Here is a 22,565-nt window from a genome sequence, read left to right as displayed (position 1 = left end):
TATATAAGGGCTAGACGCAGCGGGTTCTTGACGGACAAGAATGATACAGTGTTGTGTCGTCTCACGTCTAGCCCATTTTTTCGCCTCGTTATGGAAAGGTTTTGATTGCCAACAAAAAAACATATACTCTTAGCTCAACCAGACTCATCCTCGGTCGTCTCGAGGCATTTTCATGCCCATAATACCGATGAGATTTCCGCCAGGCCCCGGCATACCAGCCTGACTCTGAAGGCTCTCAAGAAGATTCTTAGCCAGATTGACATTGATATCTTCGTCCGCTTCCGCGTCATCAACTTCGCTTTCCGAATTATCGTCTTGATCGGGGCCCTCATTCGTCCGCATGGGAGCCTTGCCTTTCACTGATTTCCCTTTGCCTGCTGATTTGTCTGCAGAGCGGTCATTCAGGTCTAGGACACCGGTCGGTCTGAGCTCCGCTTCCATTTGCCTCGCCAATTCTTCAATCTGCTGACTATCATCCTCTTCCGACTCAGAGTCCAACTCTTCCACTCTGCCACTTGGTCGTGGCCCCTCATGAAATCCTAAATCTTTGTCCTCACCATCACTACTCAATTCGTCATCATCGTCTCCGTCATCCGTGTCTGACTCGCCAAGGAAATGTGCTCCTTCAATGTCTGCAGAATCGTCATTTAGAAACTCCTCGAAACGGGCAACAATCCGCCGAAGATTCTCCTGCGCGTTCTGATCTCCGAAGGCTCCCGGTTTAGCGGATCTGTCCCTTGCCTTTCCTCTCAGCTCTGACTCGAGATCATCGTAACTGATGTCCAGCCATTTCTCATCATCTTCTCGATGGTCCCAGGATTTGATTTCTTCGTCCGTTGGCAGCTTCTCATCCCCGGTATCAATGTCTTCAAGAAGCATCTTTATTTCCCGCACCGCAGCTTTATCCTGATTCTGTGGATCAGAAACAAACATCTCGAAACCGCAAGTGACTTTCATTCCCGTTTCTGCTCGGGCATATGCTTTGCGGTCAGTCTTGGATGGAAGCTTCCCAATCCAAGCCTGAGGGGCCGGAAAATCTTGGCTTTTCAATTGTGCATAGCCCACTCTTGTGAATTTGGCACTAACAGTGACAAGGTCTTCGGGCGGAAATGTCAAATTGCTGGTACCCTTGGCCTTAAGGGGCCGGAGGGCAATTGGGTCCCGTGTGTAGAAAGCCTCTACTGCAGGCGAGATGTATGCGGGTTTCTGGTGCAGGAGATATGCGATCTTCCGTGGGATCGTGACGAGCGCGCAGTGCATGTTCTCGCTGATCCGCTGGGGGTATTTTCGAAGGCGGTAGAAAGCCTCCTCTTCAATCTTAGCGGAGCGCATAAGGCGCTTGGGTTCCTCTACGATGATCTTCCTGGCGTCCTCTACCGAAATCTTCTCTGTCACTTTCTTTCTGTCGTGTTTCGGCTTGATAATAACAAGTTGCCCATCGTGGATCCATACCTGGATATTATCAGCAGTTGATAACCCAATTCATAGATAGATACTCAAACTCACTCTGTTGTCCGCAACGTCAGGTTCCAACCAAGATGGCAAGCTCTCTGCCGCTTCTATCAAGAGAAATTCGCCATCACTATCAATGACTTTCACCCACAGGTCTTTGTGCTTCTTTGTCAACTCCCGCAACAAGTACACAATTACCCACTCATCCTCGATGGAATCTCCATAATTCGTCCTTCCTCTTAGGAGAGTGATTCCTAAGAAAAGGCGCGGTTAGGATGATCGCTCGTGAAGTTCCAATCACAGAATAGCATACCATTTTCTTTGGTAATCTCGAGCCCAAAGCCCTCCCGTTGCCAGATGTAACCTTTCAACCATTTTTTCGAGAGCTCTGAAGCGCTTTTTTGAACTTCTTGTAGCCGTGCTCGTGTCTCGGCGACTGCGTCCGTCACCGCGGGGGCGGGGTCAGAAGGAATAAGATAGAGCGAGTATTCAATGGCATCCTCCGGGAGCTGCGGTCTGGGGATCGGGTGAAACGTGGACTTGAACCACTCAAGGTCCTCCTGTGACATCGGCGCCATTTTCTGCGCTCCTCCGAAGGGCCTGAAAACCAGCAGACAGTGCTCACAAGAGTGTCGCCATCGGCGTCCTGGCGTGACTTCACCATCTAGAGTGCTCGGAGAATCAGAGGGGCCGGCCCGACGATCGAGGCTTCCGCTGGGAGCTAACCCGATTCGGGCTAAACATCAACACGGCCCGCAGAGCTGACGCGCTTCAAGCCGGCCGTCCGTCCAAACACGTCGGTCTGAACTCGTCTTCTGGACTGGAGCACATTTTGGAAATGGTCGCAGCTGCCAGGTAATTGTCTATTCTATTTCCTTCTTTCTTTCTTCCTTGATCTATTTCTAGCGGAGGAAGAATCTCACAATGCCGCTCCCGTACATTGACACGCCGCGAACTGAAATTGACGGCAACGCGACATACTTGACCAATGGTCTCCGAAGCGCTGCGCGAACAAATCTCTCTGCGTTGGACTCCGTCGAGAACTCATTTCAGACCCCGTCCAAGGATGAAGACATTGTAAAGGTCATCGAGAATCGACAACGACGCAGTTCTAGCGACTTCAAATTGAGCACACCGCGCGCCGGGTCCGGCGCCGGGTCGAAGTCAACGCGAAATGCCCTGAACGATCGCCGACACCTGCCGACGGCAGCACCCCCAAAGGGTGAATTCACGCCCATGATGAGAAGTGTGACGCGAAACAATCTTCTGAGGAACATGTCGGCTGCTCGAAGCGGCGCGCCCAAGACCCCAGCATACCTCAAAGAGGGTTATCGAAGCAACGGTAACACTCCAGGATTACCGGATATGACAGATGTCTACGAGGAAGGGGCAACAGGATCAATGGCTGCTGATGAAGCGACGCCGCTTCCCCAAGTGGCAAGCAGCAGCGCGCAGAGTACACCATTGCCACGTTTACAACGAGACGGGAACGGAGCGGTCGTGAGCGATGGGCAGATGATGACTCTGAAGGAACAGGAGAAGGTAAGCTGAACGTCCAGATGACCTATTAGGGATGGCATCGCGGGATCTGACGGGATGCGGCTCGTGCAACAGGCTATCGATAAGCTCGACAAGGAGAACTTCGGTCTGAAGCTAAAGATCCATTATCTGCAAGAGCAACTTGAAAAGGCTGGTCCACAATATAATCAAGCGGCACTCAAGGAGAATACCGAGCTCAAGGTGACTAAAGTCACCTTGCAGAGAGACATCGCGCGCTATAAGAAGAGCCTCCATCAAGCCGAACGGGACCTCGAAGCGTATCGTTTACAGCTACAAGAGCTTCGGGAGAAAGCAAAGCGGAGACAGATGGACGAAGCCGTACAACGAGAGATGGATTGGATGCGTGAGGAACTCGAAACCCGAGAAACGCAAGTAAAGGATCTTCAAGAAGAATTGAAAAATGCGAAGGAGAAGGAGTCAGAGGAAGTCGAAAGGTTACGGGATGAGATTGAAGATCTGGAAGCCACAATACGAGAAAAGGACCGCATCATCGAAGAGAAAGAGGATGAGATTGACAACTTAAAGGCCAATGACGGGAAGGAGAGTGAGGCTGTTGCTGAACTGGAAGCGGAGCTAGAACGCGCCAAAGAGCAACTCGAAGAGCTACAAGAAAATCTCGAGCAAGCAAGTGAGGAGGCACGAGAAGCGAACGAGGCCCGGAAGCAGGCGATCGAAGAAAAAGAGCAAGCAGAGGAGAATCTAAAGGAGTTGCAAGATGAAATGGCCAACAAGTCATTCACCACCAAAGGTCTCAGTCGCCAACTAGAGGAAAAGGTCATTAAGCTCGAGGAGGAGCTGAATGAGCTTCGTCAGGAGCACAGCAATCTCAAGGAGGAATATCAAGCCAAAACGCGGCGCGTGACCGAGCTTGAGGATCAACTTCGAGAGGCTCAACGCGAACATGCTGCTGAAGAGGAGAAGCTTCGGAACGAAGTTGAGCTAGCAAATCGCCAACGCGACGTCTCTCAAACGGAGCGTGACGAAGCCTTAAATCGTTTGAAGCAGGTGCTCGATGATTTGGATCGCAAAACAGACGAGAAAGAGCTCCTGCAGACCCGCCACAACGCTTTGACTGATGAATCGGCTAGTCTCCAGAGGGAGCTAGCTAAAGCACAAGCTTCGATACGCGAGCTTGAGCAGGCGCTAGAGGACGAGAAGCAACGTGCTCTTGACAATAATCACGCCTTGCGAACCCAGCACAGGGAAGAAGTGGAGCGGTTGCAAGAGGAAATAGAGAATCTGCAACATGAAATCGAAGATAAGGAAGGCCAATTCGCACTCGAGCAGGACAGGTGGGAGAGTACAAGACGGACCCTTCAATCGCAGAAGGAAAAAGCCGAAGAACAAGCAGCCGGGTTCAAGCGCACAATTGAGAAACTCCAAGACGTTGAGTTGACTCTCACCGGACGGCAGACGAAACTCCAGGAAGTGATCGACAGCGAGAAGGAGCGGCACCGGCAGGAGGAGGCTGTTCTCAGTCGTCAAGTCAAGGAGTTGAATGAAGATATTGCGTCGAAGCGGCAGATCGTCGAGGAACAACGGAATGAGCTTCTCGCGGTCAAAGAGGAACTCAGGTTGAGTCGACGCGAAGAAGAATCATTGAAAGAAAAGGTTCAGGCTTTGGAGGATGAAGTTGTCATTCTGCAAGCGAGCTTAGAGGAGGAAAAAGAGTACGCCAAAGACCAGCTGAAAAAGGGCGCGTCCGACCTGGAGACCCAGCTCCAGAAAGCCATGAATGACAGGCAAAATCTGCGCGATCAGCTGGCAAATGCTAATGTCGAGTTGCATAACCTCCGAAACTCGCTCGCTGAGACGGAAGCAGAGCGTGATGAACTTCGGAGCCAGCTCGACCGTGTTCAGTCTCAGGCAGATGGAAGTCACCGCGTAGATCAGGAGAAGATCGAGCTTCGGAAATCGAAGCTTCGTCTCGAAAATGAGCTCCAGCGGCTTAAAGAAGAAAAAACGTCCCTGGTTGAAGCAAGGGACAATCTAGAGAACCAACTCAATGCAGAGATTGAACGAGCAACAGAGGAAGAGAATCGACTGACAAACGAGATCGCTCAGCTTCAAGACAAGCTTCATGCAACATCTGGAGGACGAGATAGAGAGTTAACCATGGCCAAGAATAAGGTGCAGCGTCTCGAGAAACGGGTTTCCGAGCTTGAGACCCTCTTGGATCAGCAGCAACCTGTGGATGCGGAAGCTTCAACAGCCGCTGCAGACCTTTCAATGCTGCGTCACAGCTTGGACGAGGCTCGGAAAAGGGAAAGACATTACTCCAACGTGAAGCGGATCATAAAGCCTCTGCCCGCGCTTTGAAGACTCGCATCGCAGAGCTCGAACGCGAACTCCATGAAGTTCAGATGAAGAAGTTTGAGACAAATTCTCCCAGATCATCGCCCTCGGACAAATTGCAAGAGGAAGTGCGAAGCCTCCGGAAAAAGCTGTCAGAGGCGCATAAGAATCTGAGCGATCTGAAGGCAAAGAATCGCGAACTCGAGCGTAATGCAATCAGAGAAGAAGATAGAAAGGATCTTCACGAGCTGTTGAAATCCTCAACGCTCGAAGCCGAGTCCTTGGCGCTGAAGCTCTCCGAACGAGACGCTCTGGTAAAGGAACTGAAAGCTCAGGTGCGCAGGATCCGTGAGGAGCGTGCCTCGGCGTTGAAGAGAGCGGATATTGCTAGTCAGGAACTCGAAATGCTCCAAGATCGATACGACCAAGCGATGGAGGAGTTGACAGCAAAGACGGATCGCAAAGGAAGACACGAGAAAGAGATTCGCGGACTAGGAAAGGAGATCATGTGGCTCAGGGCGAGGCTCAAGCGAGAAGAGAGGTTCCGTCGAGATCTGGCCTGGAGTAAGGGCTTGATGGAACTGGGAGAGCGAGTCCGGGTAGCCTGGTATGTGTCCTTCTCCCTCCATCTTTTACCAGCTTAAATCGTCACCTTTTATAGTTTGTTTACTAACGACGTTCTCTCCTATAGCAACGAGGCCGATCTCCGAATGATCGCTCAGATGGGAATCAAAGCGCCCGAGTCGAAGAGACTGCACGACGCACGCCGGAAGCTCAGGACGGCCAGCCTGGCTGTCATAGCGACGGTGCGGATGCAGAGGATGAGCTACGAATGGAGCAAAGCTCGAAAATTGGGCGAGGGACTTCGACGAGCAAAGAGCGAGGTCCTGCTGCGAAGAAAAGAAAGCCAGATGAGAAGGGAAGAATCTGGAGTTGCAGTAAAATAGGCATGACGCATTACCTTTTTTTTTCTCCTTCGATATTTCCCGTTTGGTCCTTTTTTTTCTCTGTCCTTGGGTACGGAGTACTCTTTTTGTTTTTGGATCCGTCTCGTTTGGAGTTGATTGATGATTGATTGATTGATTGCTTGCTTCGTCAGGATGATTCCCAAGGATGTTTTGTTTTTTGTTCTGTTCTGGTTCTGGTTCTGACCTGCCACGAATATTCATGAAGGGGGTTTGGTTCATCATGTATGTCTGTTCCATGGAGGTTTGCTTTTTGCCTTTTTCTTTTCTTTGCCTGGGGCAAAACAAGCTGTCTTCTGTGTTACTGTGTTATATACCTGGATGCTGAATCGAATCCGTTGGTTATCTCCTTATTTTTTTTCCTTCCTTCTTTTTTTTCCCCTTCCTGCCTGCCTATCTACATACCTGCACCTGCGACAGCTATTCTTCTCAGCGATAGAAGAACTTCACAGACCCTGCAAGAATGGACAGAGATACTACAAAAAGGTGAATTCCATGGATATGTCTTGCCTTGTTTTCTTCTAATCGTATTCCAATCAATCACTAGGTAGGTAATGTCGGTCGATCAACAAACAAACAAATAAATAAATAAATGACGATGCTTTCAAAAGAGGTGACAGGTGGCCGGTTGCCGCTGACTTCAGACCAGACCAGACCAGACCAAACCGAGAGAAAAGACAACGAGAATGTGTAGGTGTATGAGTGTATGTATGTATATGCATACATAATTACGATAGTGTAAGTAGGTTTCAAAAACAGGCCGAGGCTGGCACGGGACAACAAGACAGGTCAGGTCAGAAAGGATATGGACTTTTTTTAGACAAGAGATTAAAAAAAAACCAGAGGTAAAGGAAATAGCCAGAAGGAACGCCCTTCCCGAACACAACAAGCGCAAACACTGTAAATACCAAGCATGAGAATAAAAAAAGAAGACTATAGACGCATTGCATACTTCATATTATCAACCACCGCCAATCACCCGGCCATGTTCTGTTCAATTATTATCAAAAATCGGTCGCTTTTCTTATATTCTACCCCCCATGATGATGTCACCCGAAAGTTGAATGGAAAAGGACTCAGACGAGCAAAGAGAGATGAAAGGAAAAAGGAGAATCGTCTAAACAGATCTGTCACTGTCCTTCGCTGCCAAACATCTGTGTCCACTCTGCGTTCTTTTCGAGGTCTTCTTGGCTGACCGTCGGTCGAGAATTGCGGATAGCTCTGACGAAGTCCTTCAGTACGAGGGGCGGCTCCAGGAGCTGGTCAGACTCTATGTCCATCCAGGACATCTCCATTGCACCGGGGTCGCCAGGTGAGCACGGTGTGAGCTTCTCCACTCCGTCGACGATAACCTGCATGGAGGTAAATTAGTGAACTTTGCCCATAGATACCCAGCAACAACACAAAACATTGCCGTAGTAACTCACCTTTTTGTAATGTGTTGCGGTTTGAATCTTGCGGATAGGTTGCATCAAAGCGTCTTGGACTGCTATGCTGATATCGCTGCCTGAAAAGTCCTCGCTAATCTCTGCCAAGTGTCGATAGTCGGCTTGCGTCAACTCGCACGGAGTGGAGCCCACGGCCAGCATGAACATCTTCATCCGTGCGTTGACGTCAGGGAGACTGATGTGAATCCGTCGCTGGAATCGTCGTCGGATTGCTGCGTCGAGTTGCCAGGGAATATTGGTTGCGCCCAGAATCAGCACGCCTCTCGAATCCTTGCCCACACCGTCCATCTGCACAAGTAGTTCGGTTTTGATCCGTCGGGACGCTTCAGACTCCCCTTCTCCTCGTGGTCCACACAGCGCGTCAACTTCGTCGATGAAGATGATGGCCGGCTTGTTTTCTCGGGCCATAGTAAACAATTGCTTGACCAGTCTAGAAAATGATCAGCAGAAACATCAAAGAGGCCTAGTCTCCGACCAACCTTTCGCTCTCACCCATCCACTTCGACACTAAATCACTACTGCTGACACTGAAGAATGTACTGTTGGCTTCCGTAGCGACTGCCTTGGCAAGGTGCGACTTTCCCGTTCCCGGAGGCCCGTAGAGTAATATCCCCTTCCATGGTTGTCGCTTGCCGGTGAACAAGTGTGGGAATTTGATGGGCAAGATGACGGCCTCCTTGAGTGCCTCCTTGGCACTTTCGAGGCCTGCGACATCCTCCCATCGAACATTGGGCTTCTCTGACAAGATCGCTCCCTGCAAGGCGCCTCGCAGCTTCTTGGCCTCAGCGTCTTCGCTGTCGTCGTCTTCCTTCCTGTAGAACAAGCAGATCCATCAGCAATCCACTCTCACACTGTAGAACCACAGAATAACCAGCAAAGAAAAAGATCCACGTACGCCTTCCCACTCCCCTGCGCCACTTTGCCATTCGCGCTCACAGCGCTCGGTTTCTTTCGATTCTCACTGTTGGCCAGGTGGTTCTTCAACTTCTCTGCGCGGTCCATATATTCGCCCGTCTTGGCCCGGATCATCTCCTTCGACTTGGGGTTCTTCTCCCACTTGAGCGCGAGCATGAATAGCTCCAGTGCGGAGTAGTAGAGCTGATAAGCCTTCTCGTACTCGCCCGCATTGTCGTGGTCGATGGCCTTCTTGACCGTGTCGATAGCCCGCCCAAGAAAGTCTGTATTACTCATTCTAGATCACTCTTTCTGAGGTATATGGAAGTAGATGTCGACGCGGGAGCAAAGTCGCGAGGAAGTGACTGACAAGGAGCTGACTGGGCTCGGTGTGGGGAGCGGGTCTCCGAAAGATCGCCGCTAGGCAGGACGTTGTGGTCGGGACGCAGGACGCACAAAGCGGGCGGGCACGGATGGCGAGAATGGATGCGACCGGCAAAGTATGCAAGTTATAGAGGAGGTGGATGCCTGTCTTTAGGTGGTTTTCTTTGGAGGTTGACGGGCAAAGAGACGACAGGCAAGAAACGGGTGTTTACTGGCGGTGTTGATTCTTGCCGGCGGCAGGACGGCCGAGGGGTTTGGTTGCCCCGCTAGCGCTGAAGACACAGACTGATGAAAGACGCTGCCGATTCATACCATCTACCACCAGTTCTTCTCAACGCATCCTAGAGCAGAGAGGTATACGCCATGGAGGACCCGCAGAAGCATCTGCAGCAGCTGTCGGACGAGTATCAGAAGCTACAGACTGGTATGACTCGAACTCGTTGGTATTAACTTTGTTCACTCACTGACTGATCATGATTACCGCGCAGAGCTTGAGAATAATGTCGAGGCGCGCCAGAAGCTTGAGTCACAGCTGCAAGAGAACAAAGGAGTGCAGAAGGTAAAGTAAAACGTCCTGCAGAGAGGAAAAGACCATTTTCCCCCCGTTCCTAGATGGTTATTACAACGGCATATTTGGTCGGTATTTTCTAACGAGAAACCAGGAATTCGCCAATCTCGAGGAGGATGCGAACATCTACAAGCTGGTCGGACCCGTCCTGCTGAAGCAAGATAAGACCGAAGCCGTCATGGCTGTAGACGGCCGTCTAGAATTTATTGAGAAAGAGATGTAAGCTCCTATATACCAAGCAGCACACATACGGACCAGCCTTGGCTGCAGGCTTTTAGGTATGGGATTTATCGGCTGACAACACCTTTTTTTTTGATTGGTAGTAAACGGATCGAGTCGCAAATCTCAGAAATCCAGAGCAAGAGTGAAAAGAAGCGGGCAGAGGTATGTCTGCCGTATTATCGCCCGACTCCCCAAGGACGTCTCGATCGATTAACAATTCCACTCTAGATTGTGCAATTTCAAACCAAATTACAGCAGCAAGCCGCAGCGGCGACTGCTTCTGCATCATCTTGATCTTAAAGGACGACTTTTTCCGAACAGGGTTGAATCACAATGAAGAAAAAGAATATGATGCCAATACACTAAATCTGAGGAGCAAAGTGGAGGGACTATCTATCACCGGACAGCCAGGCAGTAGCAGGTTGGCTCGAACCCAAGCTGGTCACTGCCTTCTGGTCTCTCGAGAGGAAAAGAAGTCAGAAGAAGACGGAGAAGAAAGAAAATGGCGAAGATAGAGACAAATAACCTGTCAAAGGCTCTCGAACGGGGTTTGTAACGGAGTCTGAACGAACCAACGCGCTGGACCTCGTTCGTTCGTTCATTCGAAGCCGACTGGGGAATCGATGCAGGTCAGACCATACAGGCGAAAGGAGTCCTACCTGCTCGTACCTGGACCGGCTAAAGAAAGATATTAATGGATAGATAACAGATGTGTGCGTTGAGCTGCAGATGGAGCTTGGCAGCTAGCAGCTAGTTAGTTAGATGACATATCATCCAGCTGCGCTGGATCAGTACTGGAATATTATATCTAATACCATACAGAGCACACGGTATGAAAATATCTAGACATATTGAATTGAATTGCAGAGTTTATCTAAAAGACAATAGAATAGAACACTGCGTCGGGATTCCTACTTTCCGCTCTAGATAGATAAAGTTTCGTCGTCTCATCGTTCGTTTTCATCCCATCCTGTCTACGGGAGTTGTCTATTACTACATCTGTTCTGTATAACACCCCTGACACGAACAACCCCAGCTAACCAACTCCCAACCGTTCTCTTATTAATTAATCAATCATTTCATGCGTTCATCACATACACCGGTCATCAAATAGGTAAGATAGGGAAAAAGAAGAGAAGGCTTTCGCTTTCTTGCGATAAGATAGGGTCTCTCTCGTCTCTCAAAAGATGTTTAAAAGAAACTGAAAAGTGAAGGGGAAATGGAGAAAGAAAATATCTATGGCCGGATGAGCAGGCTGCGGCCGCTCATCTCTTCAGGCTGCTCAATGCCCATGGCCGCCAGAACGGTCGGGGCGACGTCTCCCAGCACGCCGCCTTCCTTCTTCAGACTCCAGCCCTCGGGAGCGTTGGCCAGAATGAAAGGAACCTTGTTGGTCGTGTGGGAGGTCTTAGGCTTGCGCTCCTCGTTGAGCATCTCCTCCGCGTTTCTGCACCCAGTCAGTATACCAGCCAATTGCTCCCAGGCTGGATGAAACTTACCCATGGTCCGCAGTGACAAACAGAATGTAGCCATGCTTCTTGCAAGCCTCGAAGATGTGACCAATGGCCTTGTCCGTGGCCGCCACACCCTGGATAGCAGCCTCGTAGACACCAGTGTGACCCACCATGTCAGGAGGCGCAAAGTTGTTCATAACAAACTCGTACTTGTTCTCCGCAATGCGCTCAGCGACCTTCTCAGCAACACCAGCGGCGCTCATCTTGGGGTCAAGGTCGTAGGTGGCAACCTTGGGCGACGGGATCATGTCCCGGTCCTCTCCAGGGAACTGCTTCTCCACACCACCGTTGAAGAAGAAAGTGACGTGGGCGTACTTCTCCGTTTCCGCGACATGGCTCTGCTTCAAGCCCTTCTTGCTAAGCCACTCAGCCAGCACGTTGCCCATGTGCTGTGGCGGGAAGGCAATCGGGAAGGGATAGTCCGTCTTGTACTGGGTCATGGTAGTGATGTGGATGTCCTTCGGATAGGGGAAATCGGGCTTGGGGGAGCGGTCAATGTCTCCCAGCAGCTGAGTGATCTCCCGGACACGGTCCGAACGGTAGTTGAAGAAGAAGAGGGTGTCCCCGTCTAAAGTTTTCAAGGGTTAGTAATTTAAGTCAATTGAAGGCTGAAGGGTCGATCATACCCTGAACCCGGTTTTCCTTGCCGCCCAAGATGATCGGCTTCAGGAATTCATCGGTTTCTCCCTTCGCGTAGCGCTCCTCAATAGTCTTAACAGGGTCGGTGCTCTCCTCTCCCTCACCAAGGACAATACCCTTCATAGCGACCTCGATTCGGTCCCAACGCTTGTCGCGGTCCATAGCATAGTAACGACCCACGACAGTGGCCAGCTCGCCAATCTGCAGCTCCTTCAGCTTGTCGAGTAGCTCCTGCATGTACTTCGCACTGCTCTTGGGGTCCGTATCACGGCCATCACCGAAGAAGTGGATGAAGACCTTGGGAACCTGCAATCTTTGGCGACCTGCAGCAGACCGTACAGATGGGTGTTCTTCGAGTGAACTCCACCATCGGAAACCAGACCCAATAGGTGCAAACGGCCATTGCCTTCCTTGGCACGCTTGAAGGACTTGATGACGTTCTCGACCTCATTCATCTTGCCGTTCTTGAGGGTCTGGTCGATGCGGACGCTGTCCTGCCAGACGACACGGCCAGCCCCAATGTTGAGGTGGCCCACCTCACTATTGCCCATCAGACCTTCCGGCAGGCCAACCGCGAGGGACGAAGCATCGAGCTCCGTGTAGCCCTGGGCGACCTTGGCGTTGGGGTCAGCAAAGGAGGACATGACGGGGGTCTCGGCGGCTGCGATCGCATCGCCTTCGGGAGGAGAGTTGGGGCCGGGGATTCCCCAACCGTCAATGACAACTATGAACGAAGTTTTCAGGTTAGTCAATTTAATTTCGCAGGAAATGAGGAAAGAACAGGGGTGGCAAAGAACATACTGAGGGCGACTTTGTGGTCGACCTTAGCCATGGCGGGGTATAGATGGCAGGGAGAAGTGTATGTAGTGTATGTATATTCTATTCAATTGCGCGAAGCCAGATGTCGTCGTCTTCTGGGATCTCTAACAGACAGACAGATAGACAAGCCCGGCAGCTCACTGCGTGTTGCGGTGTAGTAAAAAAGGAAATGAAAAAATGGAGGGCCGTGGAGGGGAATCGAGGGGCAGCAAGTGCCAGACCGGCGCCCGTTTTGGCAGTGGCCCGGATTGACTGTTTCTGATCACCGACGTCAGAGTCCGGCGCTAGTTTGAAATCCAGGACTGTCAACTCACGACCTTCATGGTCGCCTGTGCTGCTGCTGCTAGGTAGCTCCTGTTCTGTTGTTCCCCTGACCCGAGAAACCGAGTCCCGTTCCGATCTCTTCCTACGAATCTTCATTCCTTGCTTCTGCAAGAGTTCTTGGGCGAGATCATCTACTGCAGGACAGTACTCGCCTGGATACGCAGGCTACTCCGGGACAGGCCAAAAAAATCAAGATCCATCCTTCATCCGTAACTCTCACCGACCGGTTCGTGCGACTGTCAGTCGTCCTGTTACCTGCAACACTACCAACATCACCATCCACCCTCTATGGCGTCCAAGTCCCCGGTTTCTGCCGCATCCCAGCCCAAGGGCTCCTCCGCACCCGAGACCCCAGGCGCAGTCCCGACATCTCCGCGTACAGTGCCTTTCCCGTCTCCACAGACCTTTGATTTCCTTCCTCCGTTGCACGCTCTGCTGCTTCGACTGCTGGCGTCAGCCCAGGTGACCAACCAAGCGGCGGCAACAGCTTCCACAGCAGCTCCCGAAGCAGCAGGCGACGCGTCGGGCGCTGGCCCGTCCGCTGCAGCAGCATCGTCGGGTCCTTCAACCACGCCCAGCCAAGCTCAGCAGCAACAAAGCCAACAGGCGCAACCGCAACAGCAGCCAGATGCGAAAGCGTCGCAGCAACCCGCTCCTTCAACGACCGTTCCCACGACGTCATCCGCTACGGCAGACACCTCTCTGCTGGGTCCCAATGCGCCTCCTCCCCTAGACGTCAAGGACCTCCCCACGGCCGCCAGTGCCATCAAGATCCGCATCCAAAAGGCGCGCGCCGTCATCGAGGGCCTCCCTGACGTGTCGCGGACCGTCGAGGAACAGCAGCAGGAAATCGATGAGTTACAGGACCGCATTGGACGGCTGAGAGCGGTTATTGCGGAGTTTGGGCGAAGGGCTGGAATGGACCAGACCGACAAGATGGAGACAGGACCTTGAGATCCATCCACAATTGGCGAGATGCGATCCAATAAATTTCAATGCGACGGAATTAATCTCTTGAGGACAAGGGCCAGCGATCCCTTACGACCCTGGGAATGATGCTTCAGAACAGGGACCGAAGTGGCCAGCCGTCTTGTCCGGTACAGACCGCATTGCGGCATATTTTGCGGCAACTATGATTCGTACGAAATAAGTTGGCAATAAGAAGCCTCGGGACCATGTCCCTATGAAGAATACACACGACACAAAGACGAAAAGAGGGTGGAAATGGCGCTGCTTAGCTATGATGTGGATGTTCGAAGTGACCTACAGACCAAACCACTCCACGAAAAGTGGGAGAAGGTCCAGCGAAACCCAGAACCCAGAGAAAAGCAAAGGAAAAGAAGAGAAAGGACAAATCTTGTATGATAATGAAACCACTGCGCCGGATGCATTGAAACGTTGAAGTTCTCATACATACTGTTGAAGATGACCATCACGGTGCTAGTATTGCCCATGCCCATGTCGCAAGAATCCCATATGAGATGTTGAAAAATACATGCAGAACTTTTGTGGGGATGAACCCTCAAATCAATCACCGGCCCCTTTAATCGTAGGTATAATATCCGCTTCCCGAACAAGACAAAAAAAAAAGGAAAAATCGTCAGGTTGAACTTTCATAAAACGCCTAGGTCAAAATAAAATGGGAAGAGAAAAAAAAGGAAAAACGTCTTGAAAGGTATCCTTTAAACAGGCAGAGGGAAGGTGCTGGCCCACTCGCTAATCTCCTTGCGCAGCTGCACAATCTCAGGGACCGTGTCCGAGGCAACCTTGGCCTTGAAGTCCTTGAGCTTGTTCGCCTCCTTCGGCAGCTGGTTCTGGACCTCTTTGGAGATCTTGATCGCCTGGTCGATGTACTGAACCACGCGCTTGAAGTCCTCCTCACCCAGACCCCGGCTGGTCATGGCCGGTGTGCCAACCCGGATACCGCCGGGCGTCAGCGCAGACTTGTCCCCGGGAACTGAGTTCTTGTTGCAGGCGATGTTGATCTGCTCCAGAACAGCCTCGACTCGAGCACCATCAAGTGCCTGCGGGCGCAGGTCCACAAGGACCATGTGGCTGTCAGTGCCATCCGACACCAACTTGTAGCCCAATCGCTTGAACTCGAACTCAGCAGCCTTGGCGTTCTTCAGCACCTGCTCCTGGTACTGCCGGAATTCTGGAGTGGCCGCCTGCTTAAGAGCCACCGCCAGAGCCGTGATGGTGTGGTTGTGGGGGCCTCCCTGGTGGCCCGGGAAGACAGAGAAATTGATGGGACCCTCGAGATCGTACAAGGTTTCCTTGCCGGTTTTGGGGTCGACGCTCCGCACACCCTTACGGTAGAAGATCATGGCACCACGGGGACCACGGAGCGACTTGTGCGTCGTCGTAGTCACCACATCGGCGTACTCGAACGGGGAGGGGATGACACCAGCCGCGATCAGCCCAGAGATGTGGGCCATGTCGACAACCAGGTAGGCGCCGACAGAGTCGGCGATCTTGCGCATGCGCGCATAGTCTATGAGACGGCAGTAGGCCGAAGTACCAGCTACGATAATCTTGGGCCGGTAGAGCTGGGCATTTTTCTCAAGAGTGTCATAGTCAATGATGCCCGTCTCGAGGTCGACTTGGTAAGGGAAGGTCTCAAAGTAGGTCGACACTGCAGAGATCCTGAAGCATACAGGTCAGCTCGGGGAAAATTGGGACTTTTCTCCGGGGATCAAAGGGAAAACAGACTTCTTCTGAGGGGTTTGGTAACCGTGGCTCAGATGGCCACCATGAGGCAGATCCAATCCCATCAGGCGATCATGCGGGCGCATGAGAGCCTGGTAGACCTGCAAGTTGGCGGGACTACCGCTGAGCGGTTGAACATTGACGCCCCATTTCTCAGGGTCCAGACGGAAGGCATGCAGAGCGCGAGCCTGGCAGGTCCGCTCGATGGCGTCAATGTGCTGGTTGCCTCCGTAGTAGCGAGCGCCCGGGTAACCCTCAGAGTACTTGTTGGACATAGGAGACCCAAGGGCATCGAAGACAGCGCGAGAAGTGACGTTCTCCGAAGCAATGAGAATGATGGACTCTCGCTGACGCTGGATCTCTTTTTGCTAGAGTGGGAGACCAACAATCAGCGATGAGTCACTGGCATTTTCAACCAGGAAGTGAAAAAGAGCACCTACCATAATCTCCGCAACCTCAGGATCCAGCTCCGCCAGGTGTTTCTCCATCAACTAAACGACTCTAGTCAGTACCATTGTTGTATTTGCACTCCAATTGTTTTGGAACGAGCACTTACCTCCCGATGGGACTGCGACAGAGCGTAGGTAGCCATTTTGGTGATTGTATCTCTCTGCCCTTCCTTTTTCTACAGAAGAAGCCTGGTGACAAAAGACAGATATGTGAAAGAGGAAAGGCAATAAGAGTCGGTGACTATGAAAAGCAGATAAAAAAGGCGAAAGCTTTGCAAGAAGAATTGACTGGAGAAAGAAAAAAAAGAGGGCGGGAGTCGGGGCCCGCGTACCAGGGTGCTTGTCCCGCCGGTGACTCTTTCTGGCCGTTCCCGGAAATCTGCAGGCCATCTCTCTGGATTCTGGAGTTGTCAGGCTCCGATCACCTCCGCTCTTTGCCCCGCTCCCACTCTCCGCTGTCAACTGGCTGCAAGAAAGTGGATTACCTAAAGTGAGGGTACTCTGTAAACTATATTACTATAATTGGTTAATTAGTACCATCTCCTGGTGTACAAAACAGAGTATCGAACGTTTTCCACGTGGTCGTTCTATTATTCTCTTTCTGTCCTTTTTTTTGTTCCGCCGATCGGATCTGCCCCGCGCCAACGCTTGCTTGCTCGAGTCACCGCTGTGACCTGTCATTATCGTCCGCGCTAACTTTAATGTGAGTCTTGGCAGCGCCTAAAGAGAACAATCGGACAACATCGGAGCCCTCTTAAGGCTCTTACGAAGACCAAATGAGTATCATCCGCGTTAGGTGATACTTGATGAAGGATGGCCAGCAGAATTTCAATGCTCATGACCCGCGTAAACATTATATTGGTATCTGAAAACCATGTCCAGTCAAGATAACAAAAAAAATGCAGAAATACAAAAACAAAAAGAAAACAATCTAGTCCCCATATGACATAAAAACTATGGACAATGCCGTCATCAGATGCCAGAGTCGGACAAGACATTATCATCACGATCCCTCAAAGTAGAGGGAGTAGGGTCAAACCAGGCATGTAGAAATCATAGCATCGTATTCTGCATCTGAGTCATCGTTCGCGCCGCATCCATATTACGCCAGTGTCGTCTCTCATTCGTAACCAACATCAATAATTGGGAAAACGCCGAAAGGGAACGGACAGGGGAAAGAAAAATATGGGGAAAACTCAGAGGCGAGAAGCGCGAGAGAAGTAGGTCGTGGAATATCGTCCAGGAATCGCCTGCAACGGGAGCTGCACCACTGGAGTAATAGCAACTCAGATTCTAGCTTGAACCGCTTCACTTTTTCGCCGCTGCTAGGCCAAGGATGTATCAGCTGGGCGGGTTTGGGACCTGTCCTGCGATTGACCACCACTGTTTTCGTGATCCATTCCGCGTCCTTTCTTGGAGAGATCAGGGTCGGTGACATCATCAACGAAAGTCCACGTCTCTTCAATGTCTTCCAAGTCATCTTCCGTAACTGTCTTCTCGTCAGTGCCCGAAGGAGTAAACGGAGTAGATGACACAGCGGAGCGTTGACGAGTCAGAGTTGTGGCGTATTCAAGGTCCCGGTATATCGCCTGGATAGCATTTGCCACACCGTTTTCCTGAGAAGAATGTCAGTAAGTTTTGTTCTTCAAGATTACATGATCAAAATATAAGACTTACCTTGCGGATCTGCTCGCCCAGTCGTCGTGCTTTGACAATCATTCGCTCGCTATGTGTTGCCTCCCAGAGCGCTCTCGAAAACACGCTGACATTCAGCTTCTTCATGCAGATTCCCACACCCAAATCCTCGACACGAGCTCCGAAGAAAAACTGATCACCGAAGAATGGCTTGATGATCGTCGGTACACCGGCGCGAAGACTGGCTCCAGTCGTTCCAGCGCCTCCATGGTGCGCGGCAGCATCAATTTGAGTAAACAGCCAGTCATGCGGAGCGGCCTGGATCTGGTGAATCTCGGGTGGCAGAGTAATTTCCGGTCTAGTACTCGTTGGATCGCCGAGACGATCGGACCAGCCCTTGGACAGGATGCAGCGGACGTCAGCTTTCTGAACTGACTCAACCACAGTCTTCGTCAAGGCGGCAGGATCCGAAACGACAATCGATCCGAACCCAATATAGACAATCTTCTTTCCGTCCTGACGTGCACGCTGGATGAACTCAGACAGCTCCGGCGGGGGTGTCCAATCTGCGCCCTCATTTAAGAACCAGTAGCCCGTGACTCGAATCCAATCGGGATAGTCAAGAGGGGGAGGAACTACCGAAGGTGAAAAATTGTAGAGGAAGGGAACTTTATTCGGCTGCATTTTGTCGAGATTTGTCCCCCGCAGGCCAAGTTCTTTCTTCCGCCATCGGTTCACCTGCCCGGAAATCGCCTTCCAGAAGACGTTGTCAAACATAACATACGTTATATAGTTATACGCACCGCCCATTCTGTGCTCAGGAACGGCAAAGGCATGTGGGTAGGCTCGTGTGCGTGTCCAAGGCATTGTGAACGCGCGGAAGTATGGAATTCGGAGGGCCTCGGCGATGTGGATGCCAGCCATGGCACTCGGGGATTCGATGAGGACGTCGCTATCCTGGCAGCTTTTCCACGCAGAAGACAGCAGGTCATCAATCCAACCGCGGAATTTGAGCGACGCCTCTTTCAAAAATGAGTACGTGAACATCCCGTTCTCAACGCAAATTCGCATCAATTCCGCCGGATCTCCCTCAACGGGGGCGAAGTCAATGCCGTGTTTTCTCACCCAGGGCTCAAATTCCGCATGTGTTGCAATCTTAGGTCTGTGGCCTTCCGCCAGGAGGCCTTTGCAAAGCGCAATGTACGGCTGGACGTCACCACGAGAGCCGATTGTGAGACAGGTGATCCTCAGTGACTCGGCCGGCTTGAAATTGATGATGGAAGCACGAGGGTCGTCGAATATAGGATGCACTTCCTGGGACTCTTCATCTAATATATCTTGTCTTGCTTCTTGTAGCAATTGGTGCTCGGCTTTTGCAGCATCTGCTTCTTCGTTCTCTTGCTGGGTCAACACGCTCGATTCGACCAAGAACCTAACAGCCTCCAGGCTTTGATGCAACGTGACCGCGCAGTCATCTCGGGCGTCCGACGTGTTGAACTCAAAGAACAGTTCCTCGTGGCCGCGGATGATCACAACAAGGCCCTGGTAACCAAACCTGAACCCTTTTTCCTTTTCCACGTTCTCGATTTCTTTGATGGGCAGTATCATCTTTGTGCGAGTTCCAGGTAAGAGACTCCGGAAGCAGAACTTTGTGCTGCCTATGTAGATCTTCCCATAGAGAGGAAGGACACGGTGAAGATATCCGTAATAAGTGGCCTGGAGCTTCTCAGTGGAAGGAAGCGCGAAGTGGGCACGGAAACGATCGCCATGGGAGCTGCTATGTTCCATATCCTCCTGATCAAGAAATCGTTCAGAGTGAAACCCTTCTCCTTCGGCATAATGTCTCCCACCACCGGTCCACATGCCAGAGACCTTTTCGATATATCCCATCGATTCGCTTGCCAAAAGACTACTCATCTGCCTGGATCGGCTCTTGATATATTCCGCAAATCCAGCCGCGCGCTGCAGCGGATACGCTCCAGCTCTTACAATCTCCTGCAAAGTTGGTGTAGAAGTAGCATAGACCTTGCTACTGCTCGGTGCATCATGATCGGACTCACTGATCGCGCCCTGGGACTCTTGATCCCGTTTGCTAGAGAGCTCGTCGAGAGAGTAGCCTGGGGGCGCAACATCGCCGACGCTGACCTTTCTTGGCCCAGAACGCGCCGTATCCTCCGACGCAGACGGAGTTGATCGTAATCTGTGGATGGTAGGAGACCGGAAGACGTCACTCCTGTTCAGAATCTGGCTTGCAGACTCGGCTGTGTCTGTAGTCGACTGTAGAATGACTGAAGACTCAGTGCCTTGTCCGAGAGACTGGACAAATGAGTCTGACGAGTCATGCTGCTTCTCCTGCAAAGATCTGTCTTGTTGGCTTTGTGCAAGACTCGCGCGACTCATAACGTCACTTCTCCGGCGTGATCTACTATCACTCTTCGTCCTCGAGTGAGCGCTTCGTCCATTGAACACACTAACACCACCCGCGTCACCAGCGCCAGCCTCAACGAATGGTCCGGATGAGCTGCTACGCTGGTGGGTATCCGCGGATCGTGACCGATGGCGCGAGCTTTCAGGGCTGCCCTTCAACCCGAAGGTTGCAAGAGGGTCTTGTGAAATACGTTGCGCAGGAGTGTCATTGATTAAATTCTTCAGAACATTGAAAGCATCCTTGCCATAGTTGAAGAAAGAAAAGAAGTACTGAGAACACACGTCAGCAACTGGCCACGCAATCTTCAGGAGCAGGAAAAACAGACCTCATCGATCGCATACGTCTCACCACTGTCCACTACTCTTATCTTAAACGTTTCCGCGAAATCGATCATGGGATTCTCCTCTATGTCTATAACGTTCTCGATAGGCAAGGATATTTTCACCCTTCCTCCCTCATTGTGAGAGCGGAAGATAACCTTTTGTAATGCCCTGACCCATTCTTTCGCACTGGCAGCACTGTCGGCTCTAAAATGGTAAGTTCGGTTGTCCGTCGTCACCGTGAAATCCTTGACTTCGTTTCCTTTATCCTTCTGGTCCGAAAGGGCAGCACTGATGCCGTAACGAAGGTCGACGTGGCCGCTCGGAAAGTAGAGCTTCGAAGGATCGGCGTAGTAGGATAAAACGTCGCCCTTCAGCGAGAACCAGTAACGGCTATATTTTGGGTTTTTGCGGCCACGTTTAGCCAGGTATCCGGTTTTGACGGCCGTATTGGACTTCTGAGGCAAATATGCATAGAAACAAAGGTGCCCCTCTGTGACATACATGTAGCCCTGAAGCAAGGCGCTCTGCATCAGCCAACAGGGGTATTCCCCGATCACCTGCTCAGGCCTGTCGAATCCAAAGATTTCCTTTAGACGTGTAGCCAGGAGGCTTGTGGAGGCCGATTCGCTGCTCTTCTTCTCACCATTTCCCTCCTCAGTCGAAGTTGCAGTCCCCGTTGACGAAGCTGCAGGATCATATCGACTCTGAGCTTCGATCATCCTACTGAGCACCGGCGCTGACCGTGGAGTCATGCTGCCTGATAGTCTCGCAGGCGACGGAGACACCGACTTATCACGAGCGGCGGGCTGACTTTTGTCAACCGACTCCTTTCCCTTGCTATGCTTCGCGTGGAACTTCGATATTGACCGCATCAGTTTGCTGTCTGAGATCCTTCTTCGATGCCCACGGCCTCTTTCTTCTGCAGAACCTTCCCCTTCCTCTTTATCATCTTCATCCGGTACCTCCAATGTCGGCTTCTCGATTTTCTGTGGTTTAGAACGCGAAGTAGGTCGTCGTGACGATTCCTCTTCAGGTTTCTCTGCCTCTCCACCGTCACTATCACTTGAATCATCAAACCGGGAGTGAAAGTCGGATTTCGAACCCGCGGCGGCTATCATGGAGAAAATGGATTGGTTCATGTAGTGTACATCGCGGCCGTTGGCGTCCCTCGGCGGAGCGGTCACATCTTCGTGGGCATCATCGCCGTCCTTGAGGCGCTCAGGCATGCGACTCGAGGACATACGACGATGGGACTTGGACGGTGTGCTGAGCCTGAAGCCCAAGCGGCTCTTTCCCGCATCGTCGGGGTGCGGCATCCTCGGTGAAAAGCGACCTATGGAAAACAGTAGAGATGAAACAAAAGAACTTGTACGCCGCAACCGAAACCCGGAAACGGTGTTCTATATCGGAACCGCCTGAGGATACACCGTAGAGCGGTCGAAGGGGTCACGTTGAAAGGCAAAACGGCAAGGCAGACCCGGAGCAAGCACGACGACCGAAGTCAGGCGATGGGAAGGAAGTCCTGCAGATGAAGCGGAGCTCCGTGCAGGAGCATCTGGACCAGTCCAGGAGGTCAGCTTGGCTATCCACCTGGCTGATGCCGCCAGGGCAGACGGAGAGATGAGGCTCACAGAAAAATGAATACCGGAAGGGAAGAACTGTAATTCACAGTGGGTTCCGATGGGCCATCGACTCCAGAGACCGTCACCCATCATCCATCGTCACGAGCATCAGCGACGTGGCCCACAACAACTGCTATGAGATCGAATGGATAGGAGAAGAATTAAACTGGTTCCAGGGGGAACGGTCAGGAAGCGTTGTCGTGTCGGCCAGCGAGACGAAGGTTGGGCTGCCGCCATCATGCGCATGACCGCAATGCATGTATCATGCGTACGGCATAAGCGTGGAGCTGGCCAATCGCAAGAGCTGCATGTGAT

General features: G+C 51.7%; 8 protein-coding genes across 8 annotated transcripts; 3 read left to right on the top strand and 5 right to left on the bottom strand.

Annotated features, from left to right (window-relative positions):
• Positions 1-144: 144 nt before the first annotated feature.
• Positions 145-2,030, bottom strand: T310_3996 (Regulatory factor Sgt1; the record flags this gene model as incomplete). Its single annotated transcript, XM_013473143.1, has 3 exons — positions 145-1,452; positions 1,507-1,706; positions 1,766-2,030. The coding sequence occupies 3 exons, from the start codon at positions 2,028-2,030 to the stop codon at positions 145-147; spliced, it is 1,773 nt and encodes a 590-aa protein (XP_013328597.1).
• A 697-nt stretch (positions 2,031-2,727) lies between these two features.
• T310_3995 (Spindle-pole body protein (Pcp1)) lies at positions 2,728-6,254 on the top strand (the record flags this gene model as incomplete). Its single annotated transcript, XM_013473142.1, has 4 exons — positions 2,728-2,994; positions 3,067-5,295; positions 5,376-5,914; positions 5,999-6,254. 4 exons carry the CDS (start codon positions 2,728-2,730, stop codon positions 6,252-6,254), a joined length of 3,291 nt encoding a protein of 1,096 aa, XP_013328596.1.
• A 1,148-nt stretch (positions 6,255-7,402) lies between these two features.
• On the bottom strand, positions 7,403-8,911 carry T310_3994 (Microtubule-severing ATPase; the record flags this gene model as incomplete). The annotated part of the gene is made up of 4 exons (XM_013473141.1): positions 7,403-7,624; positions 7,700-8,150; positions 8,200-8,532; positions 8,616-8,911. The coding sequence occupies 4 exons, from the start codon at positions 8,909-8,911 to the stop codon at positions 7,403-7,405; spliced, it is 1,302 nt and encodes a 433-aa protein (XP_013328595.1).
• Positions 8,912-9,361: 450 nt separating this feature from the next.
• T310_3993 (KE2 family protein) lies at positions 9,362-10,082 on the top strand (the record flags this gene model as incomplete). The annotated part of the gene is made up of 5 exons (XM_013473140.1): positions 9,362-9,422; positions 9,487-9,557; positions 9,661-9,785; positions 9,845-9,950; positions 10,017-10,082. The coding sequence occupies 5 exons, from the start codon at positions 9,362-9,364 to the stop codon at positions 10,080-10,082; spliced, it is 429 nt and encodes a 142-aa protein (XP_013328594.1).
• Positions 10,083-11,024: 942 nt separating this feature from the next.
• T310_3992 (Phosphoglycerate mutase) lies at positions 11,025-12,773 on the bottom strand (the record flags this gene model as incomplete). Its single annotated transcript, XM_013473139.1, has 5 exons — positions 11,025-11,235; positions 11,288-11,870; positions 11,929-12,142; positions 12,190-12,665; positions 12,743-12,773. The coding sequence occupies 5 exons, from the start codon at positions 12,771-12,773 to the stop codon at positions 11,025-11,027; spliced, it is 1,515 nt and encodes a 504-aa protein (XP_013328593.1).
• A 599-nt stretch (positions 12,774-13,372) lies between these two features.
• Positions 13,373-14,038, top strand: T310_3991 (Uncharacterized protein; the record flags this gene model as incomplete). Its single annotated transcript, XM_013473138.1, has 1 exon — positions 13,373-14,038. The coding sequence occupies one exon, from the start codon at positions 13,373-13,375 to the stop codon at positions 14,036-14,038; it is 666 nt and encodes a 221-aa protein (XP_013328592.1).
• A 728-nt stretch (positions 14,039-14,766) lies between these two features.
• On the bottom strand, positions 14,767-16,385 carry T310_3990 (Glycine hydroxymethyltransferase; the record flags this gene model as incomplete). The annotated part of the gene is made up of 4 exons (XM_013473137.1): positions 14,767-15,730; positions 15,797-16,161; positions 16,234-16,284; positions 16,350-16,385. 4 exons carry the CDS (start codon positions 16,383-16,385, stop codon positions 14,767-14,769), a joined length of 1,416 nt encoding a protein of 471 aa, XP_013328591.1.
• A 1,182-nt stretch (positions 16,386-17,567) lies between these two features.
• Positions 17,568-21,944, bottom strand: T310_3989 (Sterol 3-beta-glucosyltransferase; the record flags this gene model as incomplete). Its single annotated transcript, XM_013473136.1, has 3 exons — positions 17,568-17,858; positions 17,920-20,574; positions 20,631-21,944. The coding sequence occupies 3 exons, from the start codon at positions 21,942-21,944 to the stop codon at positions 17,568-17,570; spliced, it is 4,260 nt and encodes a 1,419-aa protein (XP_013328590.1).
• Between the last annotated feature and the right edge of the window lie 621 nt (positions 21,945-22,565).

The sequence above is a fragment of the Rasamsonia emersonii genome (genome assembly GCF_000968595.1).
Source record: "Rasamsonia emersonii CBS 393.64 chromosome Unknown ctg1118621760092, whole genome shotgun sequence".
NCBI lineage: Eukaryota > Fungi > Ascomycota > Eurotiomycetes > Eurotiales > Trichocomaceae > Rasamsonia > Rasamsonia emersonii.
Note: the sequence above shows the minus strand (reverse complement) of the source record. Positions and strands in the feature narration are given on the sequence as shown.